Below are 22,789 nucleotides of genomic sequence, written 5' to 3'. Positions count from 1 at the left end.
GCTGGGGCTGAGTGTGTTTATAGCAAAGTGTGTAAACTCAAAATTATACATGGGCCAGAATAGAAATGCAAATAAATGAAGCAGACTGGGCATATGCGACAGTGCAGATTTGTGAGGAACAGGAATAAATCAGAAAGCAGATGTCCCCTTTAAGAGAACAGTCACCAGTAAGACGCAACCAATTGTCCCCACCTTAGACCGTGGACCCAGTATTGCCAGAACATCCTATTATCCAAGGAATGTGAAGAATATTTCTTTTTATTAGAAAACCTCTCCATTTGTAAATATTGGCACTGAATTAAAACTTTTAAGAAGTACTGGTTCAGCCTGATGTGGCCTTTTGAGGTCTCAGATTGGGATCTCTGACTTAGACTCCATTTTATAGTAAACAAAATGAGCTACCTTAATCTATCTCGGAGATGTAGTAACTTTATTCTTTATGAAAGAAATGAGGAAATATTAAGTAATAGGCTTCCAGGACAATAAGTGTTAAAAAGTAACATACATCGTAGTAGTTTTCCCGGCTCCATTGGGCCCCAGCAATGAAGTAATATGTCCTTCATAGAAGTTCAGATTGAGGTTATCAACAGCAATTTTTGAGCCATAGATCTTTGTGACCCCATGAAGGGCAACCCCAACTGTGAGATCCTTAGGTTCAGGCTCAATGTTGGAGGGGAACATGTACTCAGGACCTGAAGGGAAATCAAGAGAAGAATTACAAAGCTCACAAAGAAGGAAAATGCAGCTAGAGAGAGACTTTTCCTTAATTAAAAACTGAAGACTATAACAACACAGGCCTCTAAGTAAAAATAACTCTGGAAACAAAGTATCTATTGTAGCCTTCAGCCTCCTTCTCATTTGGTTAAAGAATGAATGAGGTGGGGAACCACATTCTCCAAGGCTCATATCACACCTCTCTGTCAGAATGGGTAGTCTTAGACTACGTTATCATAATAATGAATTCTCCTTGATTCAACAGATCTCAAATATTTAAAAGGCAGTCTAAGTTCTCTGATCAGACAGGATGATACCAACTAATGGAAAAAAAATGTCTACAAGATGTGATTTTACGGTTACAAGGCCAGTTCAGATCTGTGGTTATAGAATCCAGTTTATTGATTACTATCCACATCTGCTTTAGGCACCACACATAGACCATGGATATGGGTCATCCTTACCTTATGAAGATGGCACTACTCCCCCAATGTAAGTCATGAGCTTTAAACTGTTTGTTCAGCGTTGGTGATGGGTTATGCTAAATTATCTGTATTTGTAACTTGGTTACTCTTTTTGACTAGTGACAGATGGCTGGAGTTAGGGGTGTAGACTGTGGCCAAGGAACAAATTTTTTCTCTGTGTGAATCTAACTGGACCACAAAGGGATCTACAATCTTGGCCTAATTAGCGCCATATGCTAACCAACTGAGCTAATGAGCCCAGAAAAAGCCACAATTTAATCTCCATAAGAGTCTGAACACATATGTGTGGACATATTCATCCATGACTAAAAGGATGTTAATTTTGCCATTTAGAAAAACATAATTAAAATCACTCGTCATGTAAATTTTATATCACTTCTGTCATAATAATGCTTGTTGTTGACCTACTTGTCTTACTGGCAGATGGGTTGGTGTTCTGCATCATGATATTAGTAAACATAAGGCCATTGCTTTTCTCATGCTTCATGTCTGTACATCCCAATCGCTCCTTCCAATAGGAAGGGAGGACTGGAAAATACCACGGAGCTGCCATGCCATAGGTACCTGTGATAAAAATGTATTAGGAAGAATAAATATTAGCTGATTGTTAACATTAGGCATCAGAAGCTAAACAACAGAACATTATATATGGTTCAGAAAGTATTTTCTTTCTTTCTTTTTTTTTGATCTATATCAAATTAAAGCGTAGTCTGTTTCCAAAGTAAAGCAAAAAAAGATAGCCTCTCTTTTATTCTTTTTAAAAAATAACTTCATTGAGGTATAATTACATGCCATAAAATCTGCTCATTATAATAAGTGTAGAGGTAGATGATTTTAGTAAATACCTGAAGTTGTGCAACCATCACCACAACCCATGCATTATTAGACTATTCCTACAGCTTCAACAAGTGTTCTTATGCCCATGTACAGATAACTCCTGGTCCCACCTCAAGTTCTAGACAATTACTGATTTGCTTTCTGTCTCTACACATTTGTCTTTTATAAGAACTTATGCAAATAGAAGGATACTCTTCTATTCTACAACACCAGGAAATACACAAATATCAGTAAGGCTGAATGGAAAAGCTCTCAAGCATGTTAAAAGTAATGATGACCTGAGAACTAAAATAGGGGCTCTAACTAGTGTTTTCTATTAGAATTTGGTAAATTCTCCTCAGAATTAGGAGAATTGGTTTTGCTTTATCATGTCTCATGTGCCCAATTGGAAAGACTGGATTCCATGCTTCTTGATACACTCCACCCTTTAAAGGAACATCAGAGAAGGAATTCACCAGTCAGTGCACTATCTTGTCCTGGAAAGTTCTGGTTAGTTTGTAGTTTTAAGTTTGTATGTTTTTTTTTTTTTTTTGAGACTATATATGGCAGATCAAATATTAAAAAATATATAGTAGCCGATTTATAAGCATGAAAACTATACAAAATATATCTGTAGGAAGTATGTTCATACCTGGGAACACATTTCTGACATACCAAGCAATAAGGAAATAAATGAAAGAGTCAGCTAGGATTAGACAGCAGAGCCAGCCAAAGGAGGTAGTGTCATCCTGAACTGGGGAACTGTACATATTTTCCCACTGAAGACCTAAAAAGTAAACACATGTATTTATTCTTCTGCGAGATGTACTGCAGTTGTGAAGGATAAAATCTAGTTTTAAAGGAAGTGAGCCTACCAATGCCTTGCTCCTCATATCTTGCAATGTATTGACTTGCATAACTGAATGCTGTTGGGGACAGCAGGCTCTGTGAAGAAATGAAACAGCAATGATAGCTCTTACAAGTTTTGTGCAAGAGGGATCTAAACATTCTTAAAACTTTGGACACTTACACAGATAAAATTGACACTAACTCCCTAAGCGTATTTAAAAATGGAGAGATCCCATTGGTACGGGTCCAGAGGTCCCGTACCAAGCACACTACCCCTCTGAAGAAGAGAAGAGGGAATAGCGGAAAACAAAATCAGGAAAATTATGACTTGGAAAATATTTGCCAAAAACCCAAAATATGTATCTAAGTTTAGTTAAATGTTACTCAGCAATTTATAAAATAGGTAATTAAAAGGTAATGCAGTGCTAAGACTAAAATCAAATCAACTGTTAGAAGCCATAAGATGTTTTTACTTCATAAATTGATTACAGGTAACAGAAGTACTATGAATTAAAATATACTAAAATATGAATTGATTGAATACTTACAATGTAACAAATTAGAAATTTAATGTTGCATTAACCCAAAGTAGTCAATGTTAAATGAAAGTTATTTAACACTTTCCATTTCCATAAACACCAAAGTTGCAATATGACTCTCAAAGAGATTCATTTTTCTGCTTTCCAAATTTCAAACTATTCTTATTGATTTCATTAAAATTCTTAAATTAATTCAATACTTTTGAATTGAAAAGGCAGAAAAGAATTCAAAATTGATTATATGCTGTCAGTGCATTTGTCTTTATGCCTATAAGTTATATTGTATGTTACCAAACCCATGAAAATTATTCACACATGTGAATAATTACAGTAATAAAGGCTTTAAGATATTTAAGGAGTTGGACCAGAAAAGAAGTTAGAATTTGTGATGATCTTTAAAATGATTGTTTTTAAAAGATTATTCTTTCTTCAGAAATTATTTCTTAACAGCATTACATACTATGATTTTAACAACTGGGGGGGGGAAAGTTTCGTTTTCATTGTCTTATGTTTGTACAGTACTCAGTGATATAGAAAAAACTATCATTAGAACACTTAAGCTTATTTTGCAATTGCAGAACTTTTCAATTTAGATAAATTAACTTTTAGTTTGAGAGTCTAAAAGCATAAAAAGAACCAATTCTTATCACACACTAGCCATTCAGTTGTGACAGTTGACTCACCATGAATACTTTTACAATATAACTCAACTCATCCTCAACTGTAATCAGAACAATAAAGGGAAAAAAAGCAATGATGTAGATGAGGCTTCCAATAAGGGCTGCAATGTTGGTGTTGTTGAAGAAGACACTGATAAGATAGCTCATGGCAAGAACTGAGAAGCTGTAGTCCGAAAAATACAGGAACAAAATGAAACCATTTGTTTTAGGAAGAATATTGCCAAACTTCAGAATAATGATAAGGATGACGATGGTAACCAGTAAAAATCCAATACTCTCTATAAGCCAGGCAAAAAAGTGGCTGCAGGAGTTCACACCCATCATCTTCATGTACTGTGAAAAGGAAAAAGCGTTAGCCACTTTGTGAGCAGATATTCTCTCAAATAGCAATTATTTCTGCACCATGCCAAAATGCCCATGAGACTCTTCATATATATGGAACTAGGCATCTTAATGATTTTCATAAGTCAAGGATTTGTCCATGCTTGCTATGTAAAATTAATACGACCATTTACATCAGCCCAATTTAAATTGTATGCTTTCAGAGTGCCTAATATAATGGATGATTTGGATGGTGAGGTTCTTTTTTTTATTTTTTCCAATTTCATTTTATAACTGGTATCTAACTGATGCACCCAGATTAAATTAATTTAGAATAGATTATCAAAATTTATGGTGTCTTCTGCAGAATTTTACAACATGAATTTGACATTTGTGCAGGCATGAATATTTCAAGCAGGTAGAAAAACACGGTTTGTTTCAAATTCACTATAGGGATTGAGATAGCAAAACTCTCTTTAAGAAAAATCTAAACATTGATGGACAACACAATCAGTATTCAGCTTCCTGAGAAAAGTAGAATGGACCTGATTCCTAAGATTTAAAACATGGAAACTTTGAAGGGAGACTTTCTGCCTTGTGGCACAGCTTCCCCATCCTTAAGATCACTGGTAGTCTCAGTCAGGTCTGTCATCTTTGTTTCTCAAAAAGACATTCATGCACCCAAAATGAACTCATGTATCTGAGATTCATTCTCTCTCAATTTATATTCTTTAATAACTCAGTAACATCCCTAAAGGCCAAGGCATTTCACCAAGGTAGAAAAACAGATCAGCATGATATGTTTGAGCATTAACTCAAAGGGATTCTGAAAGCTCTAACGTCCCCTGGATCTTGGTTGTCTCAAATTTGATGACATGTTGCAATTTGTGGGAACCTGCATATCCTGGTACCTGGTTTTAACAATACATGATTAATGCTAAGCTTATGAATCAACAGTCCATTTTTAAAAAAGAACAAAAGAAATGCTCCACTAAAGCTTTATAATCTAGTATTTCAGGTAAAATCAAGGATTTTCAATGTCCTCCTTCTTTAAACCTAACTTGTCCAGGAAGAAAAAAAAAAAAAAAGGAATGCTGCTGAATCTTTTGCTCTACACGCAAAATAGTGATTTTTACTTTCTGCCTTTGTAACTTATCACATTTTGATAACTCTGCTGCTCCTCTTGTTGCCATGGAAACAGCTACCTGACTGCCAACAGTCTAAGCTGTGGGCCTTAAGCTAATCACCACTGAGAAAAAAGCGTGTGACTTTTTCTCTTAACTTTGCCCTCTTCCTCACCCTCCTCCCTCCTTACTGCTTCTCTCTTCCCAGGCCTTCCTGCCCTTTGCAGTAAAGATTCAACTTATGTTTCCATAGGAATGGAAGTGTGGGTCAAAGTAAAAAACTCAGCATGGAGCAAAGATGTACTATGGAAGGTTTCCTCCATTTACTATGTATCTATCATTGAAAACAAAATTACATTTCAGTATGAAAATACACCTCACAGGTCTTATCGAAATTTTTTCTCTGCACCCCAACCAATTTGAAAAAATTACTGTGTCATGTTTGATGACTGCATTTCAGAGACACGTGCCTATTCCAGTATGATTATGATACGTTAGCTCTTTCATTTGCCTTTCTTATTTGTATTTTGAGGTTTAACTGAGTTCATAATTAACTGGAGAGTTATGGGACCCATATAACTACTCCAGAGCTGATACCCACCACCTAATTTCATGTGACCTATGTGAAAAATACTTTTCCCCAATAGCAGCGTATGTTAGTAGGAGACAATGTCAATTTATTTCACAAGGTGAATATAAAGCATCTAGGACATGAAATAAAGCTGACTTTGGTGTGTGTAAACATGTTTTCCTTTCCCAACAATTTGATAGCTGCAATATAAAACATTTTTATAACTAGAAAATTCTCCATTTATAGCTTATTAAAAGATAATCTGGCAAACCTGAAGACCAGGACCAAAGGTGTTTATCCCTGTAATTTTGAAATTTTCAAGATTTGAGATCAGATCCCTATTCCCAAGAGTTGGTAAAAGTTGGAGGGTGATCATTGCTTCCTATGGACACAGACTGAGCTAGGTGCTTCCAAAAGTGTTCACTACTTAACATTCTAGCATGAAACTTCAGTGTTAAACTTCAGGATATTGTGCCATGAGGAGAACAGCTGTTATTCATAAAGAGAAAGAGCAAGGAGAGCATGTAAGTCATCCATAAATTATCCAGATTCACTGCCAACATCGTTATAATAAATAAGACCAAACCTGCTGATGGAAGATGGCCCACCGAGAATCTCTGGCTATGCTTTCCTGGATGTCATTAGTTGATCCTCAGAGTGACATATGTCAGGTGCCAACTTTGCAATCAAAGAGTCACTTGTCTCAAGCCTTCCAAACCTGCCTGAAGCAATTCATCAGCATCTCATAACCTGTTGCTCAAGGAAAACCCCTGTACACAGAGTTTGCTTCAGTGGATGGCAGAAAATACTGAGAGCAGGTTTGGCAAGATTTTGGGTAAATGTGTTGCCACATTCAAGAGAAGCTTATGCACAGGAACTGACATTAATGCTCTCAGGAAAAGAAATCACAAAGATTCATGTATTTACTTGAATCTTCATTCAATTCAACAAGAATGTCAAGCACTAATTTATAAGGAATAGTAACATTTCCTACCTCAATTAAAATTTTTTTCTTAACAATTATTGTTTTTTAGTAAGATATAAAGGGTGTTGTGATCATTACTTGAAATGTTCCAAATTCCTACTACCGCGATGGATAGTGTCTATGAAGAAGGCATAAAAAATGTTTAAAGTGAACTACTAAAATCCCGTCTCTTCAGACCACAGATATTTTAGACTACCTATCTGAACTGAGAAAGAACAACTCCAAAATTTTGTCTCCAGCTGAATATAAGCACCGAAATCCCCATAAATGACTTAGATTAGATAGATGAAGCTAACCCATAAATCAAGAAAATAATGTGCAAAAGTACTTCTCTGTGTGTTGTAAATCAATTTTTGTAAGTTTTAATATTTTAATTTTTAAAAGCAAGGAACACAGAACAAAACCACGAGCATTTCAAAATAGTTTTGTTTTTTTTTTTTTAAACTACTGGATTAATCTCATCAACAAACTTACTGGGCATTAATATTTGTACTAATTCCTTTAACAAATTAAAGAAACTCACCGGAGTCATATCATAACAAGGTCAAGGATTAATGGCTTCATTGAAATAGCAACTAACTTGGTTTTCTTACCCAGATTTAAGAGCAATTACAGAAGGAAAAAAGTATTTTTTTATCCTTTTTTATTTAATTGGAATGAGAAGGACATAGGGAATTAAAAGTTTAGTACTTACTGAATATTAAAATGATGGTATTAAAACATGATTTTGAATCTCTGGTAACCGAGGAGATTTTCCATCATCATTATCAAAAGTCCTTAAGTGTCTATGCCACCAAAATAAGATAAGAGGGAAAGCAGCTATGATGTGGAAAAGCATTGGTTCAAAGTCAAGACACTTGAGTTCCAGTCTCAGATGGATGACTAACTAGCCCTTCAGTTTTCACCAAGTCACCTCCCCCTGGGCTCAGCTTTTTTCCCCTCTAAACAGGAGGACATAAGATTAGAACCATGAGCAGTAGAGGAAGGCTGACCAGGAGGCATTGAGCAGGAGGTGTCCATTCCACATCTCACAAATAGATGGCATTCCTTTGAATTTAGGACACCACTGATTTTAAGATGTGCCATTATTTTTACATGGCACCAAAAAAGAAAAATCACCACCAATTAAATGGTGACACCCTATCAAATGCATCCCAATTCCAGAGGCTTTAAGAAGCAAAGGAAAAAAAAGTATTACCTTAGAATTGATAAAATATGGATAACTGAATGTGGCAGTGAGAGAGTCACATTCTGGAAGTGTGTGCTGAATTAGGTCTAGATAGTAAGGCTTAGTGGAAGGGATTGGGCCCAAGTGAGTATGAACTGGAAGACTCTAAGCCTGATTCTCTGATCCCAAGCTCAGTGATTTTCTACTGTATGACTTTGAACCCTGAGATCAAGTAGTTGAATTTTGAAAGTAGATGCACGCAAAATGAAGACACAAAGCTACCAAACAGAAACCAGTGTGCCATTAAAAAAATATGTCTTTCTTCAATTGAGAAAGAACTCTTAATTATGCTTTGATTTAAAAAAAAATTTTTTTAAAGTGATGTGCTTTAATACACACACTTATATTTACTGTGTGTTTCTACCACAAATTCTATCTTTAAGGTAGGTATTTATTTTGAAGTAGAAAAGAACTCAGTATCTATCACAATTTTCTACTTTAAGGTTTTCCTTTAATCTGTGAAGATTCACTTCTAAGTACCAGGAAACTGAAAGAGAAATATAAGATAGGAGTTTGCAACCAAAATTCTGCTTTAGGGCATGGATTCAAGTTTCCCAAAGGATACAAAAATGCTGATTTGAAGGGACACATGCACCCTAACGTTTATAGCAGTGCTATCAACAATAGCCAAATAATGGAAAGAGCCCAAATGTTCATCAACTGATGAATGGATAAAGAAGATGTGGTATGTACGTACACACACACACACACACACACACACACACACACACTAGAAAACTATTTGGCAATGAAAAAGAATGAAAGCTTGCCATTTGCAACTGTGTGGATGGAACTGGAGCATATTATGCTAAGTGAAATAAATCAGTTAGAGAAAGATAGATATCATATGATTTCACTCATATGTGGAATTTGAGAAACTCAACAGATGAATATAGGGGAAGGGAAGGAAAAATAAGATAAAAACAGAGAGGGACACAAACTATAAGAGACTCTTAAATACACAGAACAAACTCAAGGGTTGCTGAAACAGAGGGTAAGTGAGGGAAATGGGTTAAATGGGTGACGAGCATTAAGGAGGGCACTTCTCAGGATGAGCACTGGGTGTCATATGTAAGAGATGAATCACTGGGTTCTGCTCCTGAAGCCAAGACTACACTGTACGTTAACTAACTAGAATACAAAAAAAAAAAAAAAAAAGAAAGAAAAAAGAAAAAGAAAACCTTTCTAAGTTGGAATTAAGAAACTATCACACACAGTTCTGAATACAAGAAGGCTCAAACCAGTTGATGAGAGGTTTAGCAAATTGTAATTGAAATATAAAAATGCAGCTGTGAGGATCAACCAGAATTCAAATAGAAAACGTAAGAAGTATAGGTTCAAACTCTAGAACACCCCTGGAAGCCTGATGCTGAGCTAACAAAAACATGAATCAGTAATTTGTACCCTGTAAGGAGAAATAATCAATTGCCTGGAAGCATTGGCAAAGTAAGTCTGAAAAGCACAAGTGGACTAACAAGTTACTCTAACCTCATTATTTCAGGTTGTCAGCCAGGCCTTGCAATAATTACTGTGCCCCACTTTTGAAATGTTCTTGCTTTCTTTTCACTCAGTGAGTGTAAGGATTGACTCATTACAGGATGAGCAGATAAAATAATTTTTATTCCAATACAATCCCAAAATCACACAGCACTTTTTCATAAATTCTAAAAAGAAGTAAGCTATTTTGGATTTGGAAATAATGACGGGGAACATGCTCAAGAAGAGACCATGCTTTACATCCCAGGCCCTGTCTTTCATCATTATATTATTAACCTAGTCAGTAGCATAACATGAAATTCTTAGTCTCTATGAATCATGAGTCAGTGGAAGATAGGAGAGAAGATAACTGAAGAAGACAAGGCATACTGGAAAGAGAATTTGCTTATTGAGAGCTGAAACAAGCCATCTGTCTGTCTATGACTATGTCTGTGTCTACGTCTATATATCTATATCTAAATTCGTTTGGACTCATTTAGTTACCATGCCAACAATCTTCCTGCCTTACTAATTATTACTGTTATTATTTGAATTTCCTATAGGAATTTCATGGGCAAAAATTACTCTTAGGATTATAAATTGAACTCAGATTTTACTCAGAATTATTTACATTTTGTTTTTTAGAGGCACTTATAACATGATTTCTGCGTAATTTTTTAAAACAAAATATTGCTATATCAGCTGCCTTTATGATTCATAAAATATTTTCTTTTAAAAAAAATTTTTTTAATGTTTATTTATTTCTGAGACAGAGAGAGACAGAGCATGAGTTGGGGAGGGACAGAGAGAGAGGGAGACACAGAATCAGAAGCAGGCTCCAGGCTCTGAGCTGTCAGCACAGAGCCCGACGCGGGGCTCGAACACACAAACCGTGAGATCATGACCTGAGCCGAAGTCGGTCACTCAACCGACTGAGCTACCCACGCGCCCCAAAATATTTTTCTTTTTAATTCATGAGGTATGGGTCAGGCTTTCTGATTTTGTATAGATATGATGAAAAGCATACTAATTATTATACAAATAGATTTTATTTATAATAAAAAGAGATTCTTGACATACCTCATGAAGCCGGAGATCTTTCTCATAAACAAGTTTTTTTACAAATGCAGCTATAAATACAACCCAGGCAACCATGAGCACAATTGGAAGAGAATAAGAGACACTGGTTAGGAAGCTGCAAAAAAACAGAAACAAAAAAAAAAATTCAGCGACCCTAATGAATATCAACTGTGCAGATTGTGATATACAAAAACACATTCCCTCTTACAAATTATAATCCTGCTGTGAAATTGAGAATAGTCATTAATATTATTCCTTTATTTATGAAGTATGAAGCTGACTTAACAGTAAGCCTTTGATTTTCTTGCTGTATTGTTGCAAAAGTAAAAAAAAAAAAACCTCTGGATTGTTGGATAAAATTACCCTATTGTTTAGAGTGTGTTTGAGTATGTCCTATCTAGGAAAATAATTATTACATAGATATAATTTCAAAGCTCAAAACCCTTCTGTCTAAACTAAATTCTTATCTAAAAGGCAGATTTAAAATTAGATGATGATTGGTTTATCTAGCTAAAAGCTATATCATCCCAAATTACTGTATTTATCTACTCTTTGGATGCTCATAGTTATTATTAAACTAAATTTCCCAAAATGAAATAAAATAAAACTCAAAGCATTCAATTTAAAATGCGAACAAAGAACTTGGATTCCTCAAAATAATGCTCCAGGAGATGTTTCATAAACAGTATATAAATGACTTTTCTGGTAATGTGTTAAATTAGGCAGTCACTGGAAGACTTCATCAGGCTCCAAATGTATTCTTCCGTGGCCTGCCCATGATACCAGAAAGTTCCAATGCAGTGTTTCTCAAAGTTAACCGTGCATCACAATCACCTGAAGGGCTTACTAAACCACGGATTTCTGAGCCTTACCCATAACCTTCTGATCTATTATATCTGGGGTGGGATAAGGAATTTGCATTTTAAACAATTTCCCAGCTGATGTTGATGTTGCTGGTCCAGAGACCATACTTTGAGAATCATGGTTCTGACATTACTCACATGTCCATGGGCAAATGAGTAGTTTTCAATGAGAAGAACTCTAAATTGATCTGCTTTCTGTAGTAGGCTCCACTGACATTTTCACTTAGAGAAAGGCACCAAGGCTACTCCCCTTTTAATCTATAAGGCTAAGGAATTACCTTCAAAGGTCCTCATGAAAAATGCAAATATTAATGAAACATGACATCACCATCATTATCACTTTAGCATCAGAAGTGTATTATCATCAAAGATAGGAGGGTTTTGTTTGTTTGTTTGTTTTGTTTCATACGTGTGTGTGCTGTTTTTTTGTTTTTGGTTTTGTTTTTTTGTTTTGTTTGTTTTTTTGGATGGAGAAGAGGGTGGGGGCCATATCCATTTTTTTTGGTTCCTGGGAAACTGTCTGGCATGGCTTAGGCACTTAGACAATATTTGTTCAATGAATTTTCTCTTGGTTCAGGTCCAGCCCTAATGGTGTTTCTGGCTCTAGAATTAGGTAAAGGGCCTCATTCATTAATAACAAATTCCGTAAAATGTTTCTTCCAGTGATGGTGTATTTTAAGATTGGTTTGGTTTAGGTTTGGTTTAATATAAAGGAGAAAATTCTGGTCTCCTAATCGAAAGACCACTGAGTTACCGGCTATACAACTATGGACACGTTACTTAAGCTTTCTGGATTTTAGTTTTTTCATCAGGAAAATACGGTTGATGATACCTCATCTCACTTACCGTACTAAGGTTGTTGGGTAAACAGAGGAAATAATATATGTGAAAGCACTTTGTATGCAATAAAGAGTTGATATGTATATGTAGGATATTATGACCATACTCCCATGAAGAATGCAGAATATAGTTACTTTTATTCTTAAAAAGAAAATCCAGGTACCCACTATCCTAGGTACCAACATTTATAAGGGGGAAAAAATGAGCGGAAAATAGATGAGAAATTTTCTTTTAATTGAACCCACAGGTCTTTACTATTCGTGCCAGCCGATGCAGTTCCTACACAGTTCAGGCTGCAGAGAACTGACTGGCCTCCACAATAAGCAGCTAACCTTGACAACCCACTGGTGGAAGCCTCATCCGTCTCCCTGGATCGCTGCTGCACAAAGGGTTGCATCACCTCATTTTATCTACAGCTCTTGAAGCAGCCAAAGTAGACAGACACATTGATAGAAAGAAAAAAGAAAAAAGAAAAAAAACAGAGCAGAGCCATCTAAATTGTATATAAACTGAGCAAATGGGCTAACAAGTGTAATTTCATTAAAGTAATATTCTGCCTCAAGCTTTTATGTTAGGAGGATGAGGCTGACTGTGGTCAGAGTGGAGGAGCCAGCCAGCGCTACCCGCCTGGCAGACTTCTTGAACATTCAAATTCAATTGTCTAAAACATGATCTGTACATTTTTTGTTGATGTAGCAAACCATTTGAGATAAGGATTTCTAGCAAGTGGACTGGTAGTACCTAACATAACATAGTGTTAGATGGCATAATATTTATCTTAGAGAGTGAATCAATGATGTGCTCTATCAAAATTTTTCTTAAAATTGGTCATGGACTCACAGATTTTTAATAAAATTTGAGAGTTGGAAGAGATGTTAAGATTGTCTTGTTTAATCCCCTCCTTTCACTAGAGAAAGCGAAGACCAGTAGAGAGTGGGCAGCATCAAAACCGTGCAGCGATGCATTCAGGTCTGTAGTTTAATGTTCCTAATTCAAGGGCCATAGTCCTTGGAAAGCTAAGGGTTATGATGAAGAAAACCTGAATCATTTGGTAAGAACTTTGCCATCATTTTGGTAACAATGAGCAGCTGTAGTGGAGCTGTGCCCTGTACCATCGACCCTCTCCTGGAAGCAAGCTTTAGACAAAACTTTGGTGAAAGAGATCGCTTTCATTTGATACATGTGAATGAATACATAGAAATGAGTGCTCAAAAAAGTGGTTGACTATTAAAAGAGGCTAGAGCTGCAGAGACTTACTTGTCTTTCATGTAGCAGGGATATGGAATTGCTTGGACCTGGACTGCTATTTCCTGGGAGTTTCTTCCAGTCTGCAATTCAATGATTGCTCTCTCAATACTATCCTGTAAGTAAACAAAAGCCCTGCCATAGATCTGGTTATGTGATGGAGAATTGTGTGGCCCCGGGGCCCAAATCTTGGTCCTTATGCTTCTTGTGGTCTGTGCAGTCTTGAGACTCATGCGGATGGTATATTTTATGACAGGAGGAAGAGAGACATTTTCAGAGTCATAGCCTCTATGCCGACTTCTGTTAGAAGGAAGCTTAAAAATAACACCTAAAAATAAAAGGGAAACAACAGCATAAAGGTTATTTTATGGTTGACATTATTCATTGTTTGGAGGGTACACTTAGGGGGCAGCCAAACAGGCAACTGAGTTTGTAATGTGACAGTAAGTTCAGGCTCCTAATTTACAGGAAAGATGGCTAATTGGAAGTGACAACTTCAGAGACTCAAAGCAGGAGTTTGAGAATATAATTACAAACTAAGTGGTCAGATTAAATAGATCACTCTAAGCCACTTACTAAAATTAAAACACGCACGCACGCACACACGCACACACACACACACACACACACACACACACACACAAATGAATAATCTTGACTGATTATGAAGATGGACTCAACTTCACCCCATAACTATGTAATCCATTTCAGTCTCAATTCTAACCATGCCAACAAAATTACACATTTGTTGAAGTCTCCACGGACAATATAGTTGGTTTACTACATGAAAGGTTCTCATTTCTAAGGACATCAGAGGGGACAGTGACCCCCCAGACTACTTTTCTGAGTTCTGGATGAAAGGGGTGAGGAAAGAATTTGGCCAATTTTAGTACAAAGAGAAGCTCAAACTCTAGTAGAATGACACTTACTTCCAAAGAGTTCGTTGCTTTTGTAAAGCCTTTTAGCCTGTCTCTCCATCTCATCTATGCTTTTTGCTGCCTGAATACGGTCATATAATACACAGGAGGAAATATTTACTGTCAGGGAGGACAGTGTGTTGAGATGATCAATGAGGTCAATGCTGTTTTCTAATTTCAGCCTTAGAATATCTAAAAAAGCAAAGCAAAACAGACAAAACACATATTAGTTGTATTATAATGTTGTTTCTAATAGTACTGAGACAAACAAAATACTGACTTTTTGGTATATAATAACCATTATACTAGATTATGAGTAATAGGAAGTTGTAGAATTTGCTCCAAAAATATCCAGTAACAAAAATAGCTAATAACACATAGGAAAATGTATCCAGTTGTTCAAATATTCATTGAAGAGTATGTTGAGCTGGTACTGATATAGTAGACCCAAGTTCAAAGAGTGGTACAAGCCAATTTAAAAGTATATTCTGCTACAATTTAAGTAACCAATGACTAAAGGTGAATAATTAAAAATATATATCTACATGTAGTCAGGAAGAAAACTAGTGATAAAAGTTTTGAATAAACAGAAACACTTAACTTCATTCAGGGAATGTGAATGTAAGAATTTAAACAAAGAAAAATCTATGTAGAGTGTATAGAACAAATAAACTATGTCATTAAATAAGTTGTGCTACAGAATCATTTCTTAGGAGACTGTGAGAATCTATGCCACATAGTTAACAACTTTCTAAAACTGATATAAAACCTCAAGTGAGTTATGTTTATTGATATCTGTATTAATCTAGACAAAATGATCAAGTTTTTATTTCAGGTAATTACTTTGGAAGAAAGAGGATTTAATTGCTCTTCAATTTCATGATTCCTTATGAGGAAATCAACCGAGACAAAGGGTAAATATGAAATTGCAAGTTAATAAATCACTTGGCCAATTAAATTTTCACTGACTTGATCATCATGAATACCAAGAATGCTGTATCATAAATCCCTCCTCACAGAACCCAAACATGACTCTTCCAAACTCCAACGCAAGACTAATTTCTCACAGAGGGCAACTTCTTAAATGCATTTCTCATTAGAATTTAAAGTGAAATGGTTTGCTGGATATAGACATTGGTGGGGGAGGGGTAAAACTGTGGTTGAACAGTGGCCTCCAGCGGCCATTGGAAATTAACACAACACCAAGGATTCCTTAGAAATGCTGGCAGACAGGATCAACGAGCTATGAGGGTCAGTGCCCCACTCCCAATTCAAACTATATAAACTCTCAGATACTAAGTTGCATATACAATTACACAAACATCAAGTCTCACTGCTACATTCATTTTAGTCTATTTTTAAATTCTAGAACTCCTGTCCTATATTAAGAAGATAAAATTTATATAAAACTTTGTAGTATATTCCTGATATTTTGATCAAATGGTTTCTTACCCAAATGGTACTTTTAGAGAATAAATCCACTAGTATCTTTCCTTAATGAAACTCGGTCAACTATCATAAAGTGCACACAATTATACACAATACAAACATGAGCCTAATTCCTCCCTACTGGTTTACAGACTATGTCACTTCTGTCCCAGGAGCTTCAGGGAGGAGGGGCACTTGCTCTACTGCAGCAAAATTCTGATGCTCTCAATCCCTTCCTCATACTTGTGGTTGCATAGCAACAGTGAGTCAGACACAGACTGAATTAGATGTCTTGCATCCCTTAGGTTGAAGGTGGGGATATGGCAGAGGGAATGCATAAGTTCAGACAGCTTCCTTTGATCCTCTTTGCCTGTTTCTTTTAAATGACCATGAGAGGAGGATCCAACCTTGAATACTGATTTAAGTTTATTTTCTTTTGAATCTCTTCATTGCCTTTGTTTTGCTTCTGCTAACTCAATAATTTCTTCCAGTTACATTTTGGGTTAATCAAAGTGATACTGAGGCCAGCAGAGATAAGATGTTAAATGTAACTGGAAATAAACCATTTCATCTTCCTTTGTCCTTAAGGACTTGCTTTTCATCAAGTTGCTGGGGAGGTGGGGGGGACGTCCTCTTACTTCTAGCAATCTACCAAGTGACCGATGACTATAGGAATACATGAAGTATATGCTTGTTGAAACTAACTGCAGACACTGGGTATGTGAATAGTTATTACTACTTGTAGTAATACGACTATCTGGGAAAAAGATGGATAGATATGTCCAAGATTTTACTGTCCTTAGAATAACTAGCTAAAAATCAAATGCAGAAGAAAATAAAACGTTTTCAAATGCAACCATGTTTTTCACATTCCTGACATGACTAGTGAATAAAAGTTTTGTAACTCTGGACTTACCGAGTTCATCGATCTGTTTCAATAGTTCAACGGCATCAAGTCCCACAGAGAATTTCACAAAAACTTGCACAAAGGGGTTCCTTAAAGTATTCTAACAAATAACAATAGGGAATCAGTTTCAGTACAAGAAAACATGTTTAATCATCATCTGTCTAACAGCATCTACAGTGAAAGGAAGTAACAACCACCCGGCATTATCAATGCAACACCTTGCAGTGCTCACATACAAATCCTTAGAAAGGGAGAGAAGGTGCGTGGCTGGTAATGACTAGAAAGGCTGGGTTTTTCTTGTTGATAGACACAAATTAGTCAGCATGCTCCTGTGGCCAGATATGACTCTAATTATCAACATTAGGAAATTACATTCAATGTAACAGTCCTTTTACCCACGGCTATGACATCATTTGTTTTTTGATATACTCTATACACCACTGTAGTGGTTCATGGTTGAATTTTGTTCAACTAAAAGAAACTGATACAACTTTTAAAAATTGTGAAGTCTATAGGCACCTGGGTGGCTCAGTCGGTTGAACGACTTCGGCTCAGGTCATGATCTCATGGTTCATGAGTTCGAACCCCACATGGAGCTCACTGCTGTCAGTGTAGAGCCTGCTTCCAATCCTCTGTCCCCCCTTTCTCTCTTGCCCTTCTCCTGCTCATGCTGTCTCTCTCTCTCAAAAATAAATTTAAAAAATATTTAAAAAATTGTGATGCCTAAATGGAACTTCATATCACAATTGATTGGTGCAAGAGTTCTACTACTTCCTAGCTATGGGCTCTCAGCAAGCAATCTGCTTTTTCTAGCTTCATGTTACTTTTCTGTAAAGTAGAGATGAATGAGTCATCAGAACATTCAAATGTAAATTACTATAATATCATTTATCATTGCAAAAAGCACAATTATGTGAACATGGAAAAATAAACTGACGATAAATCTTTAAATTTCTCTATCTCCATGGAAAGACTGAAAAATTAAAAAAAAACAAACCTCAACGCTTTAACATATAATGATTTTATAGCTATCTTCCAAATTAGGAGACATAGCTTCTACCACTCCAGAAATACAGCCAGGTAACACTTGTTGAGACCTTACTGTGTACTGCACACTAACAGAGTTTAGCTTAATTTTCTCACAGAGTTTTCCAGAACACCTTGAGGTCCCTTAAGGACACAAAATTAATAAGGGCCAAAGGGCTAAAGGGCGGAAGACAGAGAATTCAACATGATTAGAGAAATGCTTATCTTATGTGTTAATTCATGGCCATGTTTTTATGGGAACCAGACTAAAACTGGTTTTCCCTTTGGAGAACAATCCAGGATCACTCATCATTCTGTCCTTCTTACCAATATCTTCAGTTTTGTTACCATGGAGATAAAAGGTTAAGAATAATATGTATGAACAGAGCATAGATACAAGAGAATTAATTCACTAAATCCATAGATGCTGAGGGGTAAGGGCAGGTGACAGCATGTAGACTGACGGCTATCACACAGCTACACACCATGATAACCCAAGTCCTCTGAAGTCTATTTACCAGGAATTAATTTGTGCATCCTGGAAAAACTGAATTAGAGCACTACTAATAAACAAAGCACTGTGTTGCAATTCAGAGAAGATCCACTGAGCCATATCTCCATTCTCCCACCACTCCTTTTGCGATCAATCCTGTGATGAGTGACACTATTTTTACATGCTTTCACACATATGATCCTCACAAATCTGTGAAGTGGCTCTCAGTACATTCATTTTAGAGATTCGTAAACTGTCGATCAAGTGTCTTATGTCATTTGCCTCGGGATTCACATTGGCAAAGCCAGGTGTTATGCTAAAAGCCTTAAATTTCAAAATCTGTGTACATTTGCATAAATAAGTTTTTCCTCAATAATTGAGAATAATGATTTATTTTTGGTCTAGAGCAGAATCAAGTTGCTTCCATTAGATGATGGTCCCTTTATGGACACAATCACAGAATTTCTTCATAGCAAATTATTGCACTTTGGAACTATTATGCACAGATCGTGTCTTTTGTTAATTCACTGCTTTAGCCACAAAACTTTCCTTAGTGAAATGATATGTGTAGGGTTTTTTTTTTTTTTTACTCCACAGAAAAAGAGTTAAAGGAAAAAGAGAACAATCTTCCATTTAGGAAAACAGATAGGTCAACAAAGTACTATTAAGTGCTTTGTTACATAAAACATCCACTTGAGCCTACTTAAAATTAGAACCAAGTTTAATAGTAAATTGTGGGGAAGATGTCTGATGCAAGTTTACTTTTCTTATATTAATTAAGTTATTAAATATCTATTTCAGAAATGTATTTTATATTATAATATAAACTTTATATATTATTTATGATAAAAGCCAGATTGTAATTATAACTATGCGCTGATTGTTAGTCAAAACAAAGACTAAGCAAGGCATCTTTGGATATGATTTTTCTGACAAAGTTGTATGAACCAAATCCTTTATTCTATGTTTAACTTCTTGAGCATGTTTTTAAGAAGGACCTTTTTTTTGCAAATATATTTTAGCTCTCCATCAATTTTCCATGGGCCTCTCTCAATACTTTGATATGTAAACCATTCTCTCTTAAAGTTCCTATGTTGCATCCTTCCTGCCAGTTTTCTCTTCTCCAACTGGTAGCTGGTCTGACTCTGCTGCTCCATTGTTAGTTCTCAGTAGCTGTTTGTGATTGGAACATTTGCCCCACATTATTTTCAACATCTTCAGAAAACCCTACATCTTTTGCAAGAATTGCAAATTATACTTTGAACCAGTGCACATTGTATTTGAGTTGCATTGTCAAATCTTTACCCTAGAGTGCTGTATGTTTCAACCAAAGAATTCCCCAAACTGAACATTCTTCTCCAGAATACTAGTATTTTTAGGAACTCTGGTTCTGTTAAAATAGTAAAAAATAATTTAAAGTGAAGGGACAAATAAAGAAAACACATTCTAAGTAGTTTTTACAGCATTTCATTTTTGGAAAACAAGATTTACATCACTAGTTAGGTCTCAAGTTCAACCTGTAAAATGGCTTATCTCTGAATTACAGATACAGAGAGGATGCACCACAGGAGGTGAGGATGATTAGGAATGTGAGAGATCGGTTATCCTGTCTCAGACTTTCTCTCTGGAGGACAGGAAATTTAATCTATTGGATACGGATTCCAAGTTACTACAGGCCCATTGCCATAATGAGGATGATTAAAATCTAAAAGAATTATAATTCCTATGAAGAAGAATGACAGAGCTGTCTCCTACCTGGAGCATGGGAATTGTCTGGTTTAACAGGTGGAAGGAATTCATGAAAAGTGGTGAGTTATCCATCCACTCTTGAGATTTCTCTCTTAATTCCGCCAGCTGCCTCAGAGTTACATTAGACTTAAAGACAAAGAAACAAAGACAGATCAGGTCCATCACTATTTCTCCTACATCCCAAAAAGGTATCATAAGGTTATTTTGTTATACAACTTTAAAGAAACAGTTCTAAAAGGAAGAGCTAGTAAAAAAAAAAAAAATTGTCAGAAATTTCCCACACGGTCAGAAGTTTTTAAATGACAGCTTTTATAGGGTCAGGATCACTTTTAAAAATTCTGGAAAATGTAGGGTTTGCTTCAGTGTCCACAGTGAATTTACAGTCAAAATGAAAACATGTCTTCTGGAGTTCTCACAAGTTACTCATTTTTTCCAATGACACATTTAACTTGACTACTACAGAAACATCCTAGTTCAAAGATATGAGGAGAATACTCTCATATACTGCTGGTGGAAATGGAGGTGTTACAGCCTTTTTTGGAAAGCAATCTGACAACAGACATTACATAAAATACAGTATTCCTTAATCCCTCAATCCTGAACAATCATTTCATTGAAATAAAAATTCCACTGCATAAATAACATGCATGAGAATATTTGTTGTTATATTATTTACATTTGCAAAAACAAAAATGAAAACAAAAGGAAACACTGGAAACACAATAAATGCCCAACAATTGAGGATTGGCTGAGTAAATTCTATGGTATGAAAAAGTTTGCAATTTTCAAGAAGAATGAATTAAACGATGCCAATTGAGTTAGAATTTCCATAAGGTATTGTTGTGTGAGTAAAGTAATACATAGAAAAGTATTATAATGTAACCTCATTTTAATAATGCAAGCAATGACAAAAAACCTTGCATATGAATGTATGTATAGTATCATGATCTATAAAGAATTAGAGAAATGTACATAAATGACAAAAAATCACATCCTTGAATACTAAAAATTGTAAGTTACATAAAAGAAAGAATAAGATCAAGAGGAGAGAAAAAGAGGAGGTGAGAGCCAAACAAAAAGGAAAGACAAAAAAATGACTACACTTGGAAAATAAGCAGGTAATGACTTCACTTATGCAAAATTATTAGGAGCACATAGTCAATAAAGCAAATTAAATATTAAAATGCAAACAATAAAAACAAACGTCATCCTAGAAACCAGTGATGAACTCATGTCCATTTTTATACAGACCTACAATAACGTTATATTCACCTAAACTATGGTCTAGTGACCAAGTAATGGTAAAGTGGAGATTTTTTTCCTTCCACTCTATCATTTTAAAAGTATCAAATTTATAATTCAAATCATTAAAATTGCAACTTTCAAAGTTGCAGGGAAATGTAATTATGATTAAGTTAGGTAGATGATAAGTATAGTGACTATTAATAATGTTGTATCTCTCGACGTCTATCTTTCATATAAACATAACATGTTGAATTGTACAACCTAATGTGAAGCCAATAATTTATAATTTAGGGATTGTTTTTGTTCAAACTAGTTACATAATGCTCTAATATTATTTTTTTCTAGTGCCATTATTTTAACATATTTGAAAATTAGACACCAGTGGTAGAAAAATTTTCTGCTTTTGGAGATAAGCTGAAAAATATGAGATCTTGCTTCAACTAACCTCACTCTCAAGTGTCACCCTGGTTCATTTCTCTTCAAAGGGCTACTAAACAATCTACACTGTTTACACATGTACAGGGCAGAATCTGAGAATTACGAGTTTCAGAAATCCAAGGGTAATACTAGGTAAGATATAAAGAAATCTGAGTCAACTATAGTAGATTTGGAAGCTGACTACTTTAAAAGTCATCTTAATACTTTAGATAGAAACTGTGAGTTATAAGGGTCAAACCTTTTCCATTATTGCCTTTGTGATGGGGGTATATGGCGCGTACAAAATTTTTCCCAACAACATAGGTTTCAGGAAAGCCCAAATCACAGGTCCAGCAGGCATATTAATGATGTCTTTATAAAGGGAGAAGCAAAATGGTGCTGGAAGGAAAAAGTGAATAAAATCCATTTAGTATGTGTATCTAAAATCTATTTTGTTATGGTAAATTGACACAGATTATTGTTATTACGCCCACAGATGCATGTCTTATACTTCCTTTATTATTAACAGTTGTGAAGCATCTGGTATCAAAGTAAGAAAGTGTAGTAACAAATCTTCTTTAGGTATGAGAGTTTAACCCAATAAGCAAGACTATGATAAGTGATGGCATTTGCCAAGAGGAGTTAGAAAGGTTTTGAAAAATCACATTTCAGAATATCTTCCAACCAACACTTAATTTAAAAATCTGTATGTTTGTATGCAAAAATATGATACCAGGGTAGTACCAGATATATGAGTTGTTCAATAAATTTTGAATGAGTAAAGAGATGAA

At 35.5% G+C, this 22,789-nt stretch overlaps 1 protein-coding gene across 3 annotated transcripts in view; it reads right to left on the bottom strand.

The window, feature by feature from the left end:
* Positions 1–22,789, bottom strand: part of ABCA12 (ATP binding cassette subfamily A member 12) — a 272,411-nt gene that overhangs the window by 44,288 nt on the left and 205,334 nt on the right. For all 3 annotated transcript variants that reach the window (XM_019446082.2, XM_019446080.2, XM_019446081.2), the window contains exons 18-28: positions 22,258–22,397; positions 20,343–20,462; positions 17,078–17,168; positions 14,746–14,925; positions 13,829–14,144; positions 10,869–10,983; positions 4,087–4,416; positions 2,891–2,960; positions 2,668–2,802; positions 1,608–1,763; positions 506–692 (exon numbers count right to left, since the gene is read on the bottom strand). In XM_019446082.2, coding sequence (XP_019301627.2) covers positions 506–692; positions 1,608–1,763; positions 2,668–2,802; positions 2,891–2,960; positions 4,087–4,416; positions 10,869–10,983; positions 13,829–14,144; positions 14,746–14,925; positions 17,078–17,168; positions 20,343–20,462; positions 22,258–22,397 — 1,840 coding nt within the window. The remainder of the gene's footprint in view (positions 1–505; positions 693–1,607; positions 1,764–2,667; positions 2,803–2,890; positions 2,961–4,086; positions 4,417–10,868; positions 10,984–13,828; positions 14,145–14,745; positions 14,926–17,077; positions 17,169–20,342; positions 20,463–22,257; positions 22,398–22,789) is intronic.

The sequence above is a fragment of the Panthera pardus genome, unplaced genomic scaffold, assembly GCF_024362965.1.
Source record: "Panthera pardus isolate Hobbes unplaced genomic scaffold, ASM2436296v1 HiC_scaffold_10, whole genome shotgun sequence".
NCBI lineage: Eukaryota > Metazoa > Chordata > Mammalia > Carnivora > Felidae > Panthera > Panthera pardus.
This window is presented reverse-complemented; position numbering and strand designations above follow the sequence as displayed.